General features: G+C 45.5%; 1 protein-coding gene across 1 annotated transcript in view; it reads right to left on the reverse strand.

The window, feature by feature from the left end:
- Positions 1–19988, reverse strand: part of LOC128816764 (ATP-binding cassette sub-family A member 9-like) — a 30814-nt gene extending 10826 nt beyond the window's left edge. The window contains exons 1-25 of the mRNA XM_053994671.1: positions 19925–19988; positions 16754–16866; positions 15658–15868; positions 15284–15442; positions 14653–14753; positions 13881–14104; positions 12288–12426; positions 11644–11829; positions 10977–11109; positions 10410–10575; positions 9676–9734; positions 8606–8716; positions 8016–8191; positions 7583–7702; positions 6778–6916; positions 6125–6215; positions 5438–5577; positions 4873–4992; positions 4139–4298; positions 3732–3898; positions 3180–3307; positions 2277–2414; positions 1302–1415; positions 630–800; positions 120–233 (exon numbers count right to left, since the gene is read on the reverse strand). Of these exons, the coding sequence (XP_053850646.1) occupies positions 120–233; positions 630–800; positions 1302–1415; positions 2277–2414; positions 3180–3307; positions 3732–3898; positions 4139–4298; positions 4873–4992; positions 5438–5577; positions 6125–6215; positions 6778–6916; positions 7583–7702; positions 8016–8191; positions 8606–8716; positions 9676–9734; positions 10410–10575; positions 10977–11109; positions 11644–11829; positions 12288–12426; positions 13881–14104; positions 14653–14753; positions 15284–15442; positions 15658–15868; positions 16754–16866; positions 19925–19943 (3399 nt within the window). The 5' untranslated portion in view covers positions 19944–19988. The remainder of the gene's footprint in view (positions 1–119; positions 234–629; positions 801–1301; positions 1416–2276; positions 2415–3179; positions 3308–3731; positions 3899–4138; positions 4299–4872; positions 4993–5437; positions 5578–6124; positions 6216–6777; positions 6917–7582; positions 7703–8015; positions 8192–8605; positions 8717–9675; positions 9735–10409; positions 10576–10976; positions 11110–11643; positions 11830–12287; positions 12427–13880; positions 14105–14652; positions 14754–15283; positions 15443–15657; positions 15869–16753; positions 16867–19924) is intronic.
- Between the last annotated feature and the right edge of the window lie 914 nt (positions 19989–20902).

Raw genomic sequence — 20902 nt, forward strand, 5'->3', positions numbered from 1 at the left:
CAGGTTGTTCTGCTGAATATTGATATAAATTGAAATTTATTGATGCAAATTTGAAATAAAACCCCAAGTGGCAAGGTGTGTAAATCAAATATTTCAGAGTGAAGGTGCTCCTCACTTACCAAAATGAAGGTTAAAGACCAAATGAAACGATTGCTTCGCCCCATGCGAAATTTGAAGGCCATTAAATAAACGAAGAGGACAAGAGATATTCCATAACCAAAGATGCAAATGAGCTGGGGAGAGAGAGAGACATCAGTGACAAGGAGGTGCCTGTGGATATATGACAACCTGCCCAGAGAAGCCCATTGCAAATCACAGAATCACAGAATCACAGAATCACAGAATCACAGAATAATGAGGTTGGAAGAGACCTCCAAGATCATCAAGTCCAACCTGTGCCCTCACACCTCAACCAGACTATAGCACCAAGTGCCATGTCCAGTCTTTTTTTAAACACATCCAGAGATGGTGACTCCACCACCTCCCTGGGAAGACAATTCCAGTACTTTAGTATCCTTTTGGTGAATTTTTTTCCCTAATATCCAACTTGTACCTTCCCTGAAGCCAAATCCTGTTGTGCCATGAGGGAAGGGAGTTATTCCCATTCACCCATCTTGCCCAGAGCTCACCAGGGTCAGCACAGCGCGGGTGTCCAAGGGGCAGATGCGGGTGAAGAGCACCAGGAGCCCGAACATGAGGCATATCAGGCTCCAGAAGAAGGGGATGTCCACCAGAGCCTGCCCACACCAGTAGGCCGAGGGGAAGAGCCCTGCAAGCCGCAGCTGGGAACGAGCCTGGAGCTGCAAAAATGACAAAAATGAGAAAAGGGAGAGTCTAAAACATCATTCCTGCTCCTTCTCTATTCCCTTGCTCCTCCCTCCCTCTCCTTTCCAATTCTTAATTCAACCACTTTTTAAAACCACGTCATTCCTAAGAGGAAGAAGAATTAAATTATTCAGATCTCAAAAGCTTTATTAACATCCACATTATTGTGAGCCCCAGCTGGTTCCCTGGGATGCAGAGAAGTGCACTTGGGTGCTAATCTGACTGATTTTCCTCTATCATCCTACCTAGAAACCACAGAATCATGGAATGATTTGGGTTGGAAGGGACCTTAAAGATCATCTCTGCCATGGGCAGGGACACCTTCCACTATCCCAGGCTGTTCCAAGCCCTGTCCAGCCTGGCCTTGGGCACTTCCAGGGATCCAGGGGCAGCCACAGCTTCTCTGGGCACCCTGTGCCTCCCCACTGGCACTCTCCAGACAATTTTGCATTGCATTCACTCCTTAGGTTCTTTACCTTGTAATCCTCCACGCTGCTCATTGCAAAGAGAGGAGGCAAACCAGCAGCCAAAACCAGCAGGTAGGTGAATAAACCGAAAAAAATGTAGTTCTTCACATCTGGGTTTTCTCCCTGTGGGGAGAAATTCAGCCATCCATGAGTGATGCTGCGCAGGGAAAATCTGGCTGGCTCGATGCTCATGAGATGGTTGAACACACCGGTGAGCAAGAGCACAAATGGTAAGTCAGTGGTGTTTAAGAACAGAAAACAAGGCAAAAAGAACATAATAATGACATTTAGTGTCCTAGAATTTGCAGAAATAATTTGGATTATTGTAAATTGTTGAGGATGGAGACCAACTTTTTATTGCTGAGGAAAGGTGGGGTTTGCAAAGATCACTGTTGCATTCCCACCATGCTCATCAGCATGGCCTGGCTGGAAAGGACCTTTTAGATCATCTCATTCCACCCCTGCCATGGACAAGGACACCTTCCACTATTCCAGGTGGCTCCAAGCCCCATCCAACCTGGCCCTGGACACTTCCAGGGATTCAGGGGCAGCCACAGCTTCCCTGGGCAGCTGTGCCAGGGCCTGCCCACCCTCCCAGGGAACAATTTCCTCCTAACATCCAATCTAAACCAGTCTGGCTCAGTGGGAAGGCATTCCCCTTTGGCCTGTCACTCCAGGCCCTTGTAAACAGTCTCTCTCCATCTTTCCATCAGGGACTGGAAGGGCACAATTAGACCACCCTGAAACTTCTCCAAGAACAATCCCAATTCCCTCCAAACAGCACAAATTTCTTACGGTACCAAAACCCCACAGAACCCTTGGACGCCGCAGGAGAAAATCATCATTAAACACCCCCAGGAACCACCAGCAGTGGGACCACTGCCCTCAGCCCTTGGAACCTGCTCCCCCAGCCCCCCAAGCTGTGCAGTCCTCATCCCTTCAGCTGTCCCAGCTGATTCTGGCCCAGCAGGGCAGGGCCCTCACCGTGTAGAAGAGCTCGCTCCAGACGCGGAAGCGCGCGGTGGAATTGAAGAGCCTCAGGAAGGTGTTGCTGAGGATGTTCACGAGCACAGGGAAGCAGTTGACGGGTTCTGGGCTGCACATGACCGTGAACTGGCGGCTCTGAAGATGTCACAGAATAATGAGGTTGGAAGAAGACCTCCAAGATCACCAAGTCCAACCTGTGCCCTCACACCTCAACCAGACTATAGCACTAAGTGCCATGTCCAGTCTTTTCTTAAACACATCCAGAGATGGTGATTCCACCACCTCCCTGGGAAGGCAATTCCAGTACTTTATTATCCTTTTGGTGATTTGTTTTTTTCCTAATATCCAACCTGTACCTCCCCTGATGCAGCTCGAGGCTGTGACCTCTTGTTCTGTCAGTGCTGCCTGGTGGAAGAGACCAACCCCACCTGTCTGCACCTCCCTTCAGGGAGTTGTGGAGAGCAATGAGGTCACCTCTGAGCCTCCTCTTCTCCAGGCTAAACAACCCCAGTTCCTTCAAACATTCCTCACAGGGTTTGTGTTCCCAGCCCCTCTCCAGCCTCGTTGCCTCGTCTGGACACACTCAGCGTCTCAATGTCCTTCCCAAACTGAGGGGCCAGAGCTGGACACAGCCCTCGAGGTGTGGCCTCACCAGCACCGAGTACAGGGGGAGAATGACCTCCCTGCTCCTGCTGGCCACACAATTCCTAATGCAGGCAAATGTCGAAACAAAAGGCCTTCATGTCCCTGACAGGTGTGAACAGCACTACTGAAACTCTTTGTTATGCCAAAAAAAACATTCTCCCTTTTCTGGTGTGTTTATTTCTCTCATTTAAATACTTCTCAGGAAGTCCTGTTGATCTTCAGGATGAAAGAAGGAAAAAAAAAAATATCCCTCACCTTGCCTTCCAGGGATATTTTTATAGCTCCATTATAATCTGGAAGGCTTGTGATGTTTTTCTTCGGTGTTATTTCTGGGGTTATGTTTTGAGTCTTCAAAGCAGCAATGAAATCCTCGATTTCTGATCCTGAAATCAAGTCAAGGACAGAAATTAGAGTAATTAAAGGGATTTTTTTCTTTAAATAGAAACAGTTTCATATAAACAAGTTCCTACTTGCAAAGTAGAATTATGTTAAAACCCCAAATATTGAGATTCTAAGCAAACACATACTTCCTATATCTTTTCTATTTATTTAAACTGGTTAAACAAAATATATGTTTCAAACTTAGTTTATTTACTGCTTTTTTTTTTTTTAAACTTGCCTGGTTCATTACTCTTTTACATATCATCTATATCATCACTAGAACTGCATTTGCTTTTGCTCAAAAGAAAACACCTCTCAATGCACAATTCCTTTATATATTTGTGCCATTTTCAAGGTTGCTCTGTCAAGTATAATAAAATTCACATTGATGCAGAAAGCGAGTCAGCATCACATGTTGTTCCTCACCTGTGTCATTGAAGATGAGGAGGTTTGTAGACCTATTTTGAATTTTCTCTTTTGTGGGAAGAAAATACGGGCTAGATGTGATTTCCCATCTGCTGGAGTTGTGCCACATATGAAACATCATTAAAACCATCAGTGGTGGAAGGATAAATATTCCAAATAACAGCAATCTAGATGGGAAAACAGACCACAAGTGAGGCCAGGGGAAATCCACCAGTAAGTAATTGTGTGATTTATGGGGAAATTTAGAACTTAAGCAAGCCAGAGTTCTCCTGCTAAGTCCAGACTCTATTTTTGCAGCTTTGAAACATTTCCCACCTAATTCTCTGCTTCCAAACATCTCCAGCAGTATTTAAACCTTCCCTGAGCTGCTCCAGGGCTGCAGGGCAGGTAGGAGCTTCTGTACTTACATGCCCCTGAAGAATTTTCCTTCATGCTTCAGTCTGAGCAGGCGCATTCTCAGCACAGCACACACCTGCTGCCTCCAGAGCATCATCCCACTCATGGCCAGGATCCCCTGCTTGGAGAACCACGGGAGGTTCTGGTCCCTCTCCTCGAAGTCTCCCTCTCCTGTGTGTTCACCATGAAATGCCATTACCCACAAAGAGCCTTCCAAGGATGCCTTCTAATCCCAAACCATCATCAAGGATCTTCTGCTCTGAACTGAGGGACACTTTGATTTTTTTTTTTTAATTATCTTTCTTTTTTTTTTTTTTTTTTTTTTTTTTAGAGAGAGAAGAGTTAGAAGGGCAGAGAAGAAGGGCCATCATTCATCCAGAATATAATTTATATTGGTGAATTCAGACTGGCTCATCCAAGACCTTCACTGGCCTTGGGAAGTGCCTTCTGCAAACTTTATCCCTTCCCACCTCCTGGTCTGGGCTGGACAACTCTTCAAAGACAAATAAATACCCTTTCAACACAAGCCTTAATTCTCATGCTTGAAACCCTTTGGGAAGCCAAGACAGAATAATTTGGGCTTCTCCAAGATGATATTCCTCACTGAAGGCAAGTGGGATACAACTGCCACTCTAGGCCTATCAGTATTCACATTTAGCAGAAATTTATTAGATACTCAGTTGAAACACACGTTTAGATGGAACTTTGAGGATGCCACGCTTGCAAAAGGGAGTCAAGGCTTTACCTTCAGGATCGATGGCTTCCTCACCCTGCAGCTTCAGGAAAACATCCTCCAGGGTTGTCCTGGTCACCTCGTAATTAACAACGCCCTGCAAGAGCCTGCTCTCGAGGTGGCTGAACAGATCTGCACGGGAGAAACAGCCAGACTCAGCCCAGGCACCACGGCCAGTGCTGAGCACAAACTCAGCCAGCGTTAATGAACAAACTCAGCCAATTAACGCTGGGTGTTCCAGCATTCACGTCATTAATCCCCGTGACCTGAAAGTCATCACAAATTTATTGTGTTCTTTAGAGGCAGCTAGTGGAAAATTCTAGTGGTTTCTGAAAACAGAAGAGGGTCAGTGGATTTTAGTTTGTAGATTAGTTGGTGGATTTTCTTTTTTTCATCTTCATTATTAATATTAGTATGTGCACTGAGGCTTTCTGTAAAGCTGATATTTGTGCAGCTTCCTAATACCACACATTATGGACCAAGGAATATAATTATTCCCTTCACAGTAACTTTGATTTCTGCTTTTCCCACCAGTGGGTTTCCCTTTAAAACCCAGGCACGGGGACCGGTTTCTTACCTGGGAAGCTGTCAGTGTTTTCCAGAGGCAGCCTAAAACACAGCTCATCCCTCTTCTGCCCCTTGAGCACAGCATCAGGGACGTACTGTCTGACCATGGATGACACAAGCTCTGGGTCACACAGGTCATTTATGTGCATCCTGTTAAAAAAAACATTGCTATTATGTTAAATAAGAAATAAAACATTTGTGCCTCATGTACGGAGCCGGTGATGAGTCTTCCATAGGGAAACCTCCAAAACTGGGCAGAACTTCAGTGGGAATTCTTACAGCCCTCTGCAGTGCCCCTGTTTCTGCCATGCATGCACAAAATGGTTGAGGTTAAGAATTATGATCCTGGACAATGCTGCTAAACCAAGAACTCGGGAATCAAACTCCTAAGGAAAAGAACTTTGCATCAAAGCCATCGTACGTCACTCTGGCACCACGGATCACCTCACTCTGGTCCCCTTTCAGCTGCAAAGTCATTTTAGCTGCGTGCTCAGAGCTTTCAGGGTTGGGTTCCAAAGAAAGGCAGCTTGCTGTCCAAAGCAGGGAAATTTTGGCAGCCTCAAAGGTCTTCTAAAATGAATTGTCAGTATTTCTATTACTGTCTAGATAAACTCTACAAAAACACAGATTCTACAAGAAAATATGAGAATGAGAAGCTTTTCACAAGAAGAGTGATGACCAAAACAAAAGGTTTTACCTTAAGTGATAGCCAATTCCCCACTTTCTCTTCAAGTAGAGAGATGAGCCAACACTCTGTAATCTCCCACAGGAGAGGAAAGCTTTCCGATCTAAGGAGGAGGGAATGCAAAGGATTTAGGGGGATTTACAAGAGTGCAGCAGACTGACCTCACTCTGCTCCTTCTGAACTCAGCAGACTTTTTAATAATAAATTGAGAGGACTAAAGCCAGGCCAGCCCTGAAGGTCTTCTTTTTTTTTTTTTCATTTTTAAACCAATGCCTTTCTCCTTAACATCATGGTTAATTCTTTCAGTTCTGCATTCTTGTGGGCTTGTGGAGAATTTCCCACGCAGCACAAGAATAATATGGAAATGGGAATAGCGGCAAGTGAAATCCAGGAAAATAAACCAAGTTTTACTGACACAGAGACAAACCCAGATAAAGTGGAAGTGCTTTATCCAGAAGAAGACTGCTTTATCCTGGAGAGGAGCATGAGCAAAGCCTTGGAGGGACGCATCAGCCCAGTTTTAACCTTTGCCCAGCTCGGCTTGGGTGGTCACTGTCAGACAAAACATGTCCAGCGAGCACCAGCCGTGCCACAGCGGGACCCACACGTGGGCTGTGCCCTGGGAACCCCTGGTGTGCACCCCCAAGGTGCCAGTCTGGGCTCACCAGCCTGAGCGTCCGCCTCCTCCATAGACTGGGTGGCGACGAGCGTCACGCGCCCGGCGCGGCGCTCCCGCAGCAGGCTCCAGACGTGGTGCCTGGAGCAGGGATCCAGCCCCGCCGTGGGCTCGTCCAGGAGCAGCACCTGCAAAGGACAACGAGGTCAGAGCTCCCCACGCCCCAGCCTGTGGGAGAGGTTTTACAGCCACTTCTGCGAGCCAGAGAGGAGTTTGATAAGCGGATCCACGTTTACCCCTGGAAGAATTTCCTATCAAGGTCGTTGACACAGAAACCAAGAAAGAAAGAAGGATAAATAAGAGAAACCTGCAGCTGTCTGTTCCAATGAGCATTTTGTTTGTCTCTCATGACCAATAAATGTAAACTCATGAGTTGTGTAAGAATGTATAAAAAGCATGCATGCTGGAATAAAAACAGGTTTGAAGCCTTCTGAAAGTGGAGTGCGCTGCTTTGTATTGTGACTGTCTCAACTACAACACCAGCTGTGTTCACGTAGCTCAGCCCCACACTTGCATCTCTTGTTTTCATGCTTTTGACGGTCCTGCTCAGAGAAGAGAATGCACCCTCAAGTATGGCTCGTTTTTATTGCTCCTTCTCCTGTTGCACTATTACCACCCTTCTAATTAAAAGTGTGGCTCTGATGGAACCAGATTCCCCAATCCTTCCAGTAAGTGAGTTTTTAGCCTGGAATGGCAGGGGAAAAGCACAGCAAAGTCTCTGTGCCAAGTCAAAATGCAAAGCTATGTCCCAAAACAACACATGCTGTGCGCGCATAAACACAACCAGCCCCTACCTGGGGATTCCCTAAAATTGCAATTCCAAGAGACAATTTTCGTTTTTGTCCCCCACTCAGGGCTTCAGCACAAACGTTCTGAACGTCGGTGAGGTCCATCATGACGAGAACTTTCTGCACCTTGGGAACACAAGAAGACAAGAGTCACATTTCCAAAGCACTGGTCTGAATTCCTAAATGGCTACAAACATTACAACTTCAAGATTTCAAACTTACCTACCCATAGTGGCTTTGCTTGGAGATAAATAAGACAAGTCTGAGTTTTAACTCATGACATGAGGATAAGAAAGAATTGGAAAACCACTTTGCCACTAAATCAGGTTTGTTCTCATTTCCACAGAACAAGACGCAGGTGATCATCTTTTATCAATAAAGCACAAAGTGCCCAAGATGCCATAAAAGAGAAGTCAGTGGCTGAGAAGGACATACCAACCTCTTCATCTACTTCTTTCCACTGAATCCCCTTGATGTGAGCAAAAATTCTCAGGTTTTCCTTCACTGTTAAAGCTCCAAAATGCAAATTAATCTGGGGGCAAATCCCAACCCTTTCCTGCATTCCTTCCATATTCCACATTTCAGAAGCATTGTAGTTGTAGATCATTGCAGAACCTGCACAGAGGGGTGAATGAACCACTTGACATTAATTCCAGCACCATGGATGTTTCCCAAGTGTTAAATTAAAAATTCAAAAGAACAAAAAAAGCAAAATAACTGGATAGCCCAAAGATTTAATACCTTTCAAAAACATTTCAAAGCAGCAAAACCCTCCCTTACAAATAAAACCGTATTTCCTAAAGGTGTGCAGCTCATGGAAAGCACCAGGTCATCCAGATGGAGAAATGACCATGGTGCACACATGAGGGATCCACTATCCCTGGAGCTCATGCTGAAGGAGAAATCTGCACTGACAACGACCCAGCACAAATGACTGAGGGAAAACTTGGAAATTTTTTGCATATTTCCCCCTTACACTTGAAAAAAACAACAGCTCCTCCTCTTCAGCATCCAGGCCCATCATCTCACCTGCTGAAGGCTTGGAAAATCCACTGAGCACATTTAACAGAGCAGTTTTCCCAGATCCACTGTGACCCAGCAGGGCAGTGATCTGGCCTTCATATATATTCAAGGACAAACCTGGAATAAAAACAGGACAACAGTAGGAGGGAAGTGTGTGAGAAGTGGACTTGGACCTGTAGCCATTGCCACAGGTGACAGAAGTGACATTTCTTCAGAAGCTGAGACGCAAAACCAGATTGAAAAGCACAGGTTGGTTCTTCAGGACTTAGGCCTAAGCTTAGTAAGGAATTATGTCTTGATCAAATTGAGGGAATAAATGCATTATCTTCAATATTTAAAGGATTTTGACTTCAGTTTTCTGTGAGGTTCATAACATTTTATTTTAGTGTGGCTCAAAAAGAGCCCTCAGGAAGAGAAGAGCCCAGAGCTTTTCCAAGATGTGAGACTTCAAGACTTATTTCAAAGTAGCCAGACTTTGTCCCCTCATTCTCTTTTTAAAAAAATACTTTGTCTTTCTGTGGGTTGTTCAGGTTGTGTTTGTTTGGTTTTTTCCACTCAACATAGACCTTTGAGGCCATACTGATATTTTTAATATTTTTGTATTTTTAATTTTTGATATTTTCACTTGGAGTTCTTGTTAAACAAAGGCATTTAACAAATACCCCATGACTTTACTATGGCTGTGTCAAATATTTGCATTGGCAAGTGCTTGGAGAACACGGCTCAGGCAGGGACAGCAGATTTGGCCATAAAATCCCAAGTTTGCCCAAAATAGTCTACATTTTGAAAGGGAAGTTTGAGAGGGGATTTCTAGAGTGGTTCATAACTGCAAAAACAGAGCTTTTAAGGAGATTTCTGCTGTTGTAAAAAATAATAAACAGTGATTTTCCTGGAGGGAACAGGGAGATAATGGCCTGGTAGAAATTTGCCAGTAATTTACCCCAGCAGAAATAACCATTGCACAATATAATTTAACAGGCCCAGAGGCAGAATTCAGTACAGCCAGTACATTTCCAAACATTTTGGGTTCTTATCTAGTGAAAAACGAATAAAAAAATGACAAAGCCTCTCCTTACCCTTTAAAGCTTCGGTGCTCTTGTTGTTCTTCTTGTATATTTTTTTAATATTGTTCAGTCTAAAGAAAAGTAAGCAAGATATTTACTTATTGAATCACAATTTGGGGCTGTTTCCCCTGCCTCAAATTAAACTTTGTAAACTTTTGGGGGAGTATTTCCCAACCTCCTCCTCCAACTGGTCCTGCAGAAGGAATCACTTGATGTAATTCATGTCTGGTGCCTTTAAAGCAGGATTGGGACCTGTGCTTTTCTAAAAGCTGTTTAAAAGGTTTCAATGCCAAACTCGAGGAACTTTTAGTGAGTGAAGGAGGAGGATATAAATGTGGATATTTAATTAGGAGTGATGACCTAGCTGTTATAATGGCAGATCTCTGTTGGCTTTCTGGTAACAACCAGAAGGCAGCACCAGCCACGAGCCCACCCAGCCCTGCAAGGATGCAGAGTGCAGCATTTTCTGCAGCACACTCTGTGCTTGAAGATGCAGGGGAAGGAGAACTGCTGAGAGGGAAATGCAGGAGAGGGAGTTGGAGGATGCCCCACATCCAATAAATGTTCAAATCCAGCTCTGGAGCAGGAGGAAACACTGAACAACCCCTGCCTTTCACACATTTGCATTAATCTCATCCGCAGTGCCATCTGCCAGCCTCACACTCACCAGTGCAGCGTGGCTGTGCTCTCCAGAGCCAAACGACCCACGCAGAGCTGGAATTTTCTCACCAAAAGGAGCTCCTTACCTGATGGCTTCCTTGCCATCGAAGCCCGGTGGCATCGGCTCGGTGTCACCGCCGAGAACGGGGTCGTGGCTGATGCCAGCTCTCACCCCCACGTACCCACTGCTGCCCCTGAGCCAGTAGGAGGGTCTCAGGAAGAAGGCAGGAGGATGTGGGACCCCGTACTTGCCTGAATCAGAGGCAGAGAAGGTGAAATGTCAACCCCAAAACCTCCGTCTGTCAACTCCAATAAATGCCCAGCCCAGCCACCGCTCCCCCAGTAGTGCAGAACGTGAACTTGCAGCAGAGTGAAAGAATTGATAAACTCTGCCATTTAAATTGTCCATACCTGTAAATGCAGGTGGGGAATAATCACAGCCATTTACAACCTCTTTGGTTCCAAAACATCAAAAAAAATCCTACAACAACCTCCCAACCCCAGTGGTCAGGGCTGTCAGAGCAGGATCCCACTGCAGGGCTGCAGTTTGCTCTCCTCCCACCACCCCTTTGGTAACTTTCTCTCTGCAAAGCAGGGAATTATAGAAGAAAAAGCAATGCAGTTTGCTTTTTTCCCCTCACATTTTCACTCACCAGGCAAAACCTTATCGAAGTAGATGGCCAGCAGGAAATACAAGACACTGTCGAGGCTCAGGATGAGGTACAGGTTATAAAAAGGGTACAACTCTGGGGTAAATGCTGGTCCATGTTTTTCTAGTTTTACCATCTAGAGGAGGGAAAAAAAAAAAGAAAAAAAAAGAGCAAAATTCAGATGCAACATTTCCTTCAGACAGAAATACTTTGTGCGAGCTACTGCTGTGTCATCACAGCCATTTTCACTGAAAACCAATTCACTCGTGACCACGACGCTGTTTCCAAGGAGGCACAGGGTTTATTCTGACCACAAGCACCAGAAATGCCTCAGTAAGCTGAATTTCAGACCATGCAGAAGTTACAGAGTGCTGTTTGCAAAGACAGCACTTCCAGCCCTCAGTTCCTGCAGCCCCTGGTACCCACCAGCCGCATCCCACTGCTCATTTTACAGAGATTTAAATCTGTTGCAGTAAAATTTGTGATGCAGTTGAGCGTCCAACCATCTCTGCCATGATTTAGCACAAATTTTTTAGATTTTTTAAAGATTCTTTGGAGCCGAGTGGGGTGACTGGGTTGTTCTGGTGATGCAAATTGTGGATTTTGCTGCTCTCTGGCAGAATTTTGGGGGCTGATCTTTTGTGATGCACTGGTTTTATTACGGACATACCGTTGCAAGGCCAGCTGTGAAGGCAAAAGGACTGAAGAGGTTTAAAATCCATTCCAAAGCCCGTGGCAGTTTTTCAAACAACGTCAAAAAGCCCAGTGCCCCAAAGAGGATGTGAAGGAGAAATCCCACAAAGCTGGAAATGTTTGGCTGCTTTAGCAACGAGCTGAGCAGGAAAGTGAAGTGAATCTGCAGCAGAGAAAACCAGTAGTTAGCAGGATGCATTTCTGCTGCAATTAAAAATAAAACAACGTGAAAACAGGAGCAAAATTGGAGACCCAGCTGGGTTGCAGTTGCTCCCTCCAGATGCACAAGGCTTTGTCTAGGAGACAGTTCTGAGATTTAGGGCAGGTTTATAAGGAGAGACAAATCACTCCCAGCCTCATTTTAGCACCTCTCTTTACTCTGATTTTGAGTCAGAATCTCCTAAAATATAATGGGAGTGGTAAAAAAATATACAAAAAATAACCTAAAATCTAGCCTGTAAAAAATAACAATAAATCACAGTAGGGTATTTTTGTTAATTTCTCATAATTCCATAATTCTATAATTCCAGCCCTAAAAAACTCTGCAGTCTTTCAGATATCTTAATTAGGAAAAAAAAAAAATGAAAGGTGCATCATAGAAAGATACACATGTAAACTTACAGATGCCATGCCGTAAAAGAAATAAAAAAAATACACTTCCAAAAAGATCCTGTGATTAAAAACTTCACTCAGGGTGACCCAGGTCAGCAGGCCGGCTGTGATGGAGACGTACACGGTGTACAGCAAGCTCCAGGACAACCTACAAGGGAAGGCACGGTTACTTTTGTCCCTGAGCATGACAACGCTTGCCATGACATAGCCAAAGTGGCATGAATTCAAATATTTTGGATTTTCAACCATTTCCAGACTGGACAGGTGCAAATATCAGAGAGGCTCAGGAAGGGTCAGGGTGGAAGGGACACGGAGGGGCGATGTCTCTGCTCAAAAAGGGACAACCCAGAGCACACGGCACAGAAATGTGTCGAGGTGGGTCTGGAGTATCTCCAGTGAGGGACACTCCGCACCCTCTCTGGGCAGCTCTCGGGGTCCGGGTGTCAAGGTGACCCCAAGATTGTAAAAGTCCTCTTTTCCCAGCCCGAGCAGCCAAAGGAGGAGTCTGAATGCGCAGGGTCAGCTTCACAAGGTTGTTTATTTTCCCTGATCTAGAACATTCTCTCTCTGCCCTGCTGAGCTCTGTCCAGCAGCTCAGCCATGGCATTCTGTCTGCCCTCAGGGCGGTGTTCACATTTTATACCAAAAACTCCGTGTGCTGTGGTTACAATAACGTGCCAATATCTGTCATTGATGTTGGACAGTGTGTCTGTGCCTTAAACCAACAGAAAAGTGTCACCAGCACAGCGAGACATGGAGGGCAAGGAGAAGGAGAAGAAGGTCAGGACACGCCCAAATCCCTCCACCTTGTCCCCTTGAACCCCATTCTAAAAACCCCAAAATTCTACTTTTTCACCCTGTGTTAGTTCAACCACCACACTGCTCAAACCCTTGTGGTTTGTAATTCCTCACACAGAGTTGGCAGCTTTTTCCACGGGCTAAAATCAAAGCCACAGGTGTTTTTGACTTCGTGCCAAGGTCCCTGAGCCCCCTGCCAGGGTCTGGAGCCAGCCAGGGCAGCCAGAGGGATGTCTTGGGTTCCCACAGGCAGCCTGTTCAGTGCTTGGTTACTGCTCAGGAAAAAAGTTCTTCCACAAATTCAGGTCTGGCACGTGCCCAGATCTCTGCAGACGCAGTGATGGCAGCAAGGGGACGCAGGGAATCTGCAGCCAGGACCTTCTATCCATGTGCTTTCCTAATGATGTGAAATATTCATGCCCAGATGGGTTAGGAAAGACCCTGCAACCCTCCTCTGCTTCAGCATTTAGGGGTTTCTCCAGAATTTGTTGTTTCTTTGCTTTTTCTGCATGTTCCACCCATTTTCTGGAGCCAAACCCTGCTGCACACACCCCTGCTCCACGAGGAGACCTCCTCCTCTTCTTTGGGGAGGAGAAGAGCAACAAAACAACTACAAAAAAAAAACCCTGCCTCAGACCAACAGGCTTGGAAACAGAGCAAAGACAACCCCAGAATGGTTTAGACACCTCAAAAATCCCCTAATTCCACCCCTGCCATGGGCAGGGCTACCTCCCACCAGACCAGGCTGCTCCATACACTTGATAAAATAATCCCTGTGATTACACATTGATTTCTGAGCCTTACCAGAAGGAAATATCTTGCAGGCCCATTGCTCTCATCAATATCTTCAGCTTCTTCTTCTCCTTGAGAACTTTCACTGACAAAAAGTGCATGTATGGGGAGTAGCTCAGTATGGCACAGATAATGAACCAAAGGTAATCCAGTTTAAGCAGAGGTTTCATCACAGTTTCCAGGTGAACTCCAGTAATTGACTTCATTTCTTTCCACACAGAGTGGTTGGTTTTCATCTAAAGGAAATTAGAAATTAAGTTAATTTCATTTTTGCAGTGAAGTAGCTGACATCAGAACAAGCAGGGGGTTACAAGCATTAAAATTATTCGATGGTCAATAATAGGGTTATGTTTACAAGCAAATAACCAGTAATTAGTATTGTTTTGTGCTGACTTGCAATAAACGCTATTAAATCCTTGTTCCATTCACTGCCTCGAGCCATGAGGATGATTTTACATTTGGAATTACACAATATACATATAATTATTTAAGAAGTTGCAGAAAATCAGAATCCCAGAATGGTTTGGGATGGAAGGGACCCTAAAGATGCCCTTGTTCCACCCCTGCCATGGGCAGGGACCCCTCCCACTATCCCAGGGTGCTCCAAGCCCTGTTCTGCTTGGCCTTGGACTCTTTTAGGGCTGGAAAAATGAACTGGCTTGGTGCTTTTCTGGGTGTTTGGGTTTTTTTTTTTTTCCTCTCTATTTTTGGTTTAATCAGTTTGGGTTTTAAGTTTACACAGAACTGGGGGGAGAACAGCAAATTCCACCATGAGCACACTTACCTCTATGACTGCTGCATCAATGCTGGACTGCACAGAGAGGAAGCCCCCGTACCAGTACAGAGGAACTTTGCAGTGCTTTGCTGAAAAATCCCAGCAGGTTTCTGTTGGGGAAACAAAGTTTTAAAAATAATTAATCAATATTAATTAGTACATTTCCATATACACGTGCATATCAATACTTGTGCGTGACATGTGGGGTTGAAAATGAGTTTTACCTCAGTGTGAGGAAACCAAGATTGGGGTTTACTCAGCCTTTTATCTTTCAATGTGTTAAATCTCTGGCCAGGGACATTAATGCACACACAATTCTCATTTTCCAGGCATGATTTGATGTGTTAAGGCACAAAAGGGAGAGGGGCAAAAAGGAACTGGACGATCTCTGAGCTGCCTTCCACCCCAAACCATTCTGGGCTTCTCTGACTGTGGGTGACATTTATGTCCTTACAGCTTTTTCCTCTGATATTTTTTTTTTTCCTTTTACAGATACAAACCCTCAAATTTTAACTCATGTCTTTCTGGAGCCATTTGACACATGCAGCCTCCATCCCTCTGGGTGGCACAGCAGCACAGAAATGCAGCTAAACAGTTTTTAATGCAAAACCAAAGCCTGGGGTTTCATTTATTTTGTTACCTATGTGCTCAAAGGCTTCATTTGGAAACACTGCGCTGCCCACTTGAAATCTGAGAGTGTAGGAGAAGTCATCCTTAAAAATAACACCAATAGTTTCCTCTTCCAAAAGTCCTTTTTCCTCCATTTTTGCCTCAGTTTCCACCTCTTCTATTATTACACCTGCCATTGGAATAAATAATTAATACCGAAAAAAGGAAAAAAATTAAAAAGACAGCTGAACCTCTGATTATTCAGACAACAATGAAAATGGGCATCACCACAATTTTTTTCCCCTCAAAAAATCACGTGGGACAAATGCTCTTGCCCCTCCCTACCATGAGGGTGGGTCAGATCCACTTCAGACACTGCAGGAAGATGGGTTTAAGAGCTTTTACCCCTCAGTGATGAGCTGGCAGCCACTTTTGCCATTATTCTCCTGGTGGTGCTGGTTGCAGGGGTGAACATGAGGGTCACCCCCGAGGCGTTGAAGGCGGGGTCGTCCAGGCGCCCCAGGGGTTTGTAGAGGAACTCCTGGGTGGGGTAGTACATGATCAGCGCTGCGGAGTCGTGCAGGATGTAGAGGAACACCACCGAGGCCGCCCATTCCTGGAGGGAAGGAAGGAGGGAAATGCAGAGCTGAGCGGCCCCAGGGAACTGCTGCTGCCTCAGGATTTAGCTTTTAGATTTTTCAGATACACTGCTTTAGGGTATCACTCTAAAGCTCCACAGCTGCTGTGCTCCCGTTTTATCCAGACAAAAAATTCCTCTCCAGGCCTGGCAATCAAGGACACCTCACTGCCTCAGGCCTGGGGAGATGCAAACAACAGTGAATTGTGGGGGAAAACTTGGAGTAAATGACTTTATTACCTGTAACTGGAGGATTAACCCCTGATATGTAAATGGATCAAGCTTATAATTGTCTGAAAAACTCGTGACCATCGTTCATCTTGGGTGTAGCCCCTCAGAGGCTTCTGACTGCCCAAGGTGCATTTACTGATGGCCTTCAATAAATACCCACTTTTATCCTCTGAATCTTGCCTCTCTTTTAGGTAACCACTCCAAGGTATCAGAGAGGCTCCTCCAGGACCCTTCAACCCAGCTCTGACCCCACTGCCCAGTCCAGCTCCAGGCCTTTCCCCTGTGCACGAGGGAGAGCTGTTCCACAGGTGTGATGGCTTTCAAATCCCAGCAAGGTTTCAGATGGAAAACATGTTTTCTTAGTCCCGGAGCCAGCGAGGTCTGTGGATAATTTGACACTGGAGCCATGAATTGGACATTGTGTTCCTCTGCACAGGGCAGGATCAACAAGCAAAAGCCAGCAGCCAGCTTTGTCACGAGGCACATTTGTAGTGTCACAGGAAGAAGGAACTGCTGACATTTCCCAGGGAGCCACAGCTGAGCCTTCTCACATCCCCTCACACAAAAACAATGCAACGTGAAAATACTTTGTAGTAGAAATCCTGATTTCCCTTTGGAAGAACCGACACTTGCCTGAAAACTTTTTGACTTCATCCTCCACACCAGAAGAATATTTTTCCACAGGAGAGCACAGGTTTGCTGAAATATTTGTGAGGCTTTCTTGGATGCCCCCTGCATTTTTCCGGCTAAGATGGGAAAGAAAATGATATAATTTAGAATAAAACAGGTCGCTGGCAGTTAAATACCACTTCAGAGGAATCCAATAACATGTCAAAGGGGGAGAACTTATCTCCTTAACTTTGGACAACTCAGATTGAAAGGAAGTAGACCAAGATCATGCAAGGGAACAGAGAGCTGGGCTGGACTCTGAGCTGACTCTTCCACGTCCACAGATTCATCCTTCCTCATCCAGGTTCATCCTTCCACATCCAGGTTCATCCTTCCTCAGCCAAATTCATCCTTTCTCACCCAGATTCGTCCTTCCTCATCCAGGTTCATCCTTCTCCACCCAGGTTCATCCTTCCTCATCCAAATTAATTCTTCTTCACTTAAATTTATCCTTCCTCACCCAGGTTCATCCTTCCTCACCCAGGTTCATCCTTTCTCATCCAGGTTCATCCTTCTTCAACCAAATTCATCCTTCCTCACCCAGACTCATCCTTCCTCACCCAAATTCATCCTTCCTCATCCAGACTCATCCTTCCTCACCCAAATTCATCCTTCCTCATCCAACTTCACCCTTCCTCACCCAGATTCATCCTTCCTCATCCCCAAGAGGCTTTGTGGAACGAGACAACCGCTCACTTTCCACGTCCCACTGCAGGAAGTGAATTTGTGTCTGGCCTCAGACACGTGGTTTGTTGGCAAAGCACAGCTCACGTGCTCTGGGTTCTGAACCAGACCCTGAATCACGTTACAAACACTGGGCAGATGCTAAAAATAACCTAAAATAGAGGCTGCCACTGCCTGCCTTCACCAGGCTGGTAAGAGACAAATTTGTTCTGTTTTCACCCAAATATTAAGAAACTTTAATGCAGTTGGAGCAGGGCAGGATTAGAACACCCATGTGCTCCTTAATACCCTCCTAAATGCTTGGCAGGGAGTATTTCTTTGGAATTTTTATTTCAGCTCCAGATTTAATCCTGTGGCCCAGCAGCAAGAACAGGAGCAAGTTCAGAGTGATGGGTTTCACCTCCTTCCCAGGGGAGCAGGGCAGGGAACCTCCCAACATGTTTTTGTGCTTTAATCCTTTCAAATGGCTGAAACCCAAATTCAAAAAAGCCTGAAATCAAAGCAGCCTCAAAGGCAGAGTGCTCCATTCCCCTTGGACAGCCTTCCTGATTTCATGGATTGGGCAGCTGGAGTTAATAAAGGGTTCCACTGCTCTGTTCCCATCACTGCTTGTTTTTTTGGAATAATTAAATATTTGTGTACTGCGGGGGCAAGGGATCCAGGATCCCAATTTACCTTCTGTGTTATCACAGGGCTTACCTTATCTTATTTTATCTCTCTTTCCCTGCCCAAGCTTCCTCCCACACTTCCTCCCTGCTGCGTGCACTGAAGGTTAAAGGTAAATAGGAAGAGATTTCTAGGAAGTGTCACTTTTTTCCTTTTTTTTTTTTTTTTCCCAGGTCTGGATTTCGGTCATGAACTGAAAGCAGCAGCTCAGCCCAGGATGTTTGGGTAGTAAACAAAGTGTGGTGGTATTTGGATAACAAGGAAAGCATGATGGTCTTTAAAAGATGCACGGAATCTCTACAGTCACAACAAACAATTTCAAAATAATGGAGCAAATCTAAAACTTTTTAGAAAATTTTAACCAAGTTTCTACCAGTTTTAATTTACTTTTTGCCTGTGGAGCAAGGAGCAAATACCACAGGGAGCCAAATATGAAGCCAGGAATTCAAACAAGTGATGCAGCCTACAAAGGCTGTGGAATTTAACTTTCAGTCAGATACCTAATAAATATTAGCTATTATTAACTTGAAATTAGGTGTCTAATTAATCTATTAGATAATAATGAAAAAGATAAAAAATACAGCCAAGAGAGAATCCTCTGTGTGGCCTGAGGCTCAAAACTTCAGATGCAGAAGGCAAAATAAACACATCAGAAACTGGAGGCAATGATGTTTGGGAAACTTTAATCCAGTTAAGAGCATCACTTGTAAAGCTGGATGTCTCCTGGGGTTCATTAAGTGCATCCAAACTTCCTGCTCTCCAGGAACTCCCTGCCAAGGTGTTGCAATAACTTTTCCTGGATCCTGCATGCAGCTCTGCTCTACCAGAAGCCGTCCCAGGAAGGCACATCCCATATAATCCCTTTATTTACTATCTCAGGGAATTCCTCCTTGGCACCTCTTCAGACTGTTTTCCTCTATAAATGTAACTTTTTGAGGTCTGTTTGAAGGTGTCCTGCCCATTGTAGGGGGTTGGACTGGGTGACTTTTAGAGGTCCCTTCCAACCTGAAGCATTCCTGGAGTTTATGCTTTTAGTTCCTAGAATTGAGCTGCTCTTCAGGAGCTCTGGCAGGAGCCTCTCAGTTTTGAGTTCAAAGGGAGAAATCCATGGTGCAACCCACACTTCCCAGAGGATCCACTGGCTTTCCCAGAGCCAAGGATGAATCCCTGCACGTGGAGAGTGCAGAGGTGCTCTTTCCATCCCCTCCTCTTTGCCAGTTCTTGCAGTTTTTTTCTGTTTGCATCTGACAAATCTGAGACAGATTTGCACTGACTCCACTCCAGCTCAGACTGGAACAGGTTGTTTCTTCCTACTCTCAACTTGAAAATAACAACTCCAAGCCTGTCCCTAAACAAAGCTCAACACTTCAGCTCATAGAGAGAAGTGAAATTTGGGGGTTTTGTATTTTTAGATGCCTTTAGTGACAGCAAGGCAGGAGGAGGAGAGCAACGGGAGGGATCATCACCCAGTGCTCAACCTGCAGCTCTTCACCTGCAGCCACGGGGAGAACCAAAATACACACACCCCCAGAAAAGCTGAATATTTTTGCTCCTTTTCCTGTAAAATATTTTGTTGTGAATTTATAGTCCACCAGAAAACAGAGCTGGAAGGTGCAACTTTTATGCATTCAGCATCATAAAGCATTTATTAGGAAAAACTCATCATCCCCTCATGAAAACTCAAACCCTGCATGGAGAATTTGTCCATCTCCACTTTTAAATTATTTTTTCCGACTCTGCTTCTAAATTAATTAATGAAAAAAGGAGAAATCGGCGATTCCTTACCTGGTGGTGTGTTTTCCATGGGGACCAGGTCTCCTCCAGCTCTGGGGTGTCCGGGCTCCTGGTCCCTTTTCAGCCCCAGGGAGGCTCAGCTCGGTGGCCCAGCCCGGTGGCCATGCCCCTCTCCAGCCTGACGTCACCCGGGCAAACCCTCCCAAAACTTCTGGAGCGATGACCCAACCTTGGAACAGCACCTACAACCAGCTGGCCCCGAGCCTGGGGATGTTTACACCACGCTTTGGAGGAGCTCACTCCACTCCTGCAGATGTTCCCGGCAGGCAGCAGAGTTGGGGTGGCCTGGGATGGGGTGAACCTTCCCTCCCGAGAGGTGGCAAAGCCACTTTGTCCCTGGCCCAGCTTCTCCAGAGGGAAAACTCTGCTGCCTTGTCCCCATCGTGCCCAGAGCCTGACTCAGCAAATGCTCCTTCCTCTGCTGAGGCAAATCCTGCACCCCAGCTCCAAGGGGATTTTAGTTCTTCTTTCTCCTTTCCCCGTTGTTTTGAGCGGGGTTTTTTCCCAATTTCCACTCCTTTTAATTGCTTTTCCAGCAGCTGCCGCACAGCTGGAAGCAGGATGGAGCGTGTTGGGCGTTTAAAAACAAAACATCTTTCCAGTGGATCTGCACTCAGAACAGGGAGGTGAGGAAATCAGAGAAGGCAGGGGATCCAAACGAGCTGGGAGGGTGCATGGCCACGGGATAATTCAGTGAGTTAAATGAATTTGACTGTCCCGGAACTTCCACAGCTCGAGGATTGTGCATCTGATTTGCAGAGCTGCCTCAAACCACAAGGTTGTTGCTTAACAAAAGGCTGGGGCTCTGCTGCAGCTGCTGATTTTCTCATTTTCAAGGCATGAGCTCATTTAGGAGAGGAGCAGAAGCGTTTTCTGGCATTCCTTCGTGTTGGGCAACAGGGGAGCAACGGGCAAGGCTCCTTGTGACTGCAGAAAGCCCATCTGAGGTGCACTTCACCAAAAAACAGC

Source organism: Vidua macroura, chromosome 19 (genome assembly GCF_024509145.1).
Source record: "Vidua macroura isolate BioBank_ID:100142 chromosome 19, ASM2450914v1, whole genome shotgun sequence".
Taxonomy (NCBI): Eukaryota; Metazoa; Chordata; class Aves; order Passeriformes; family Viduidae; genus Vidua; species Vidua macroura.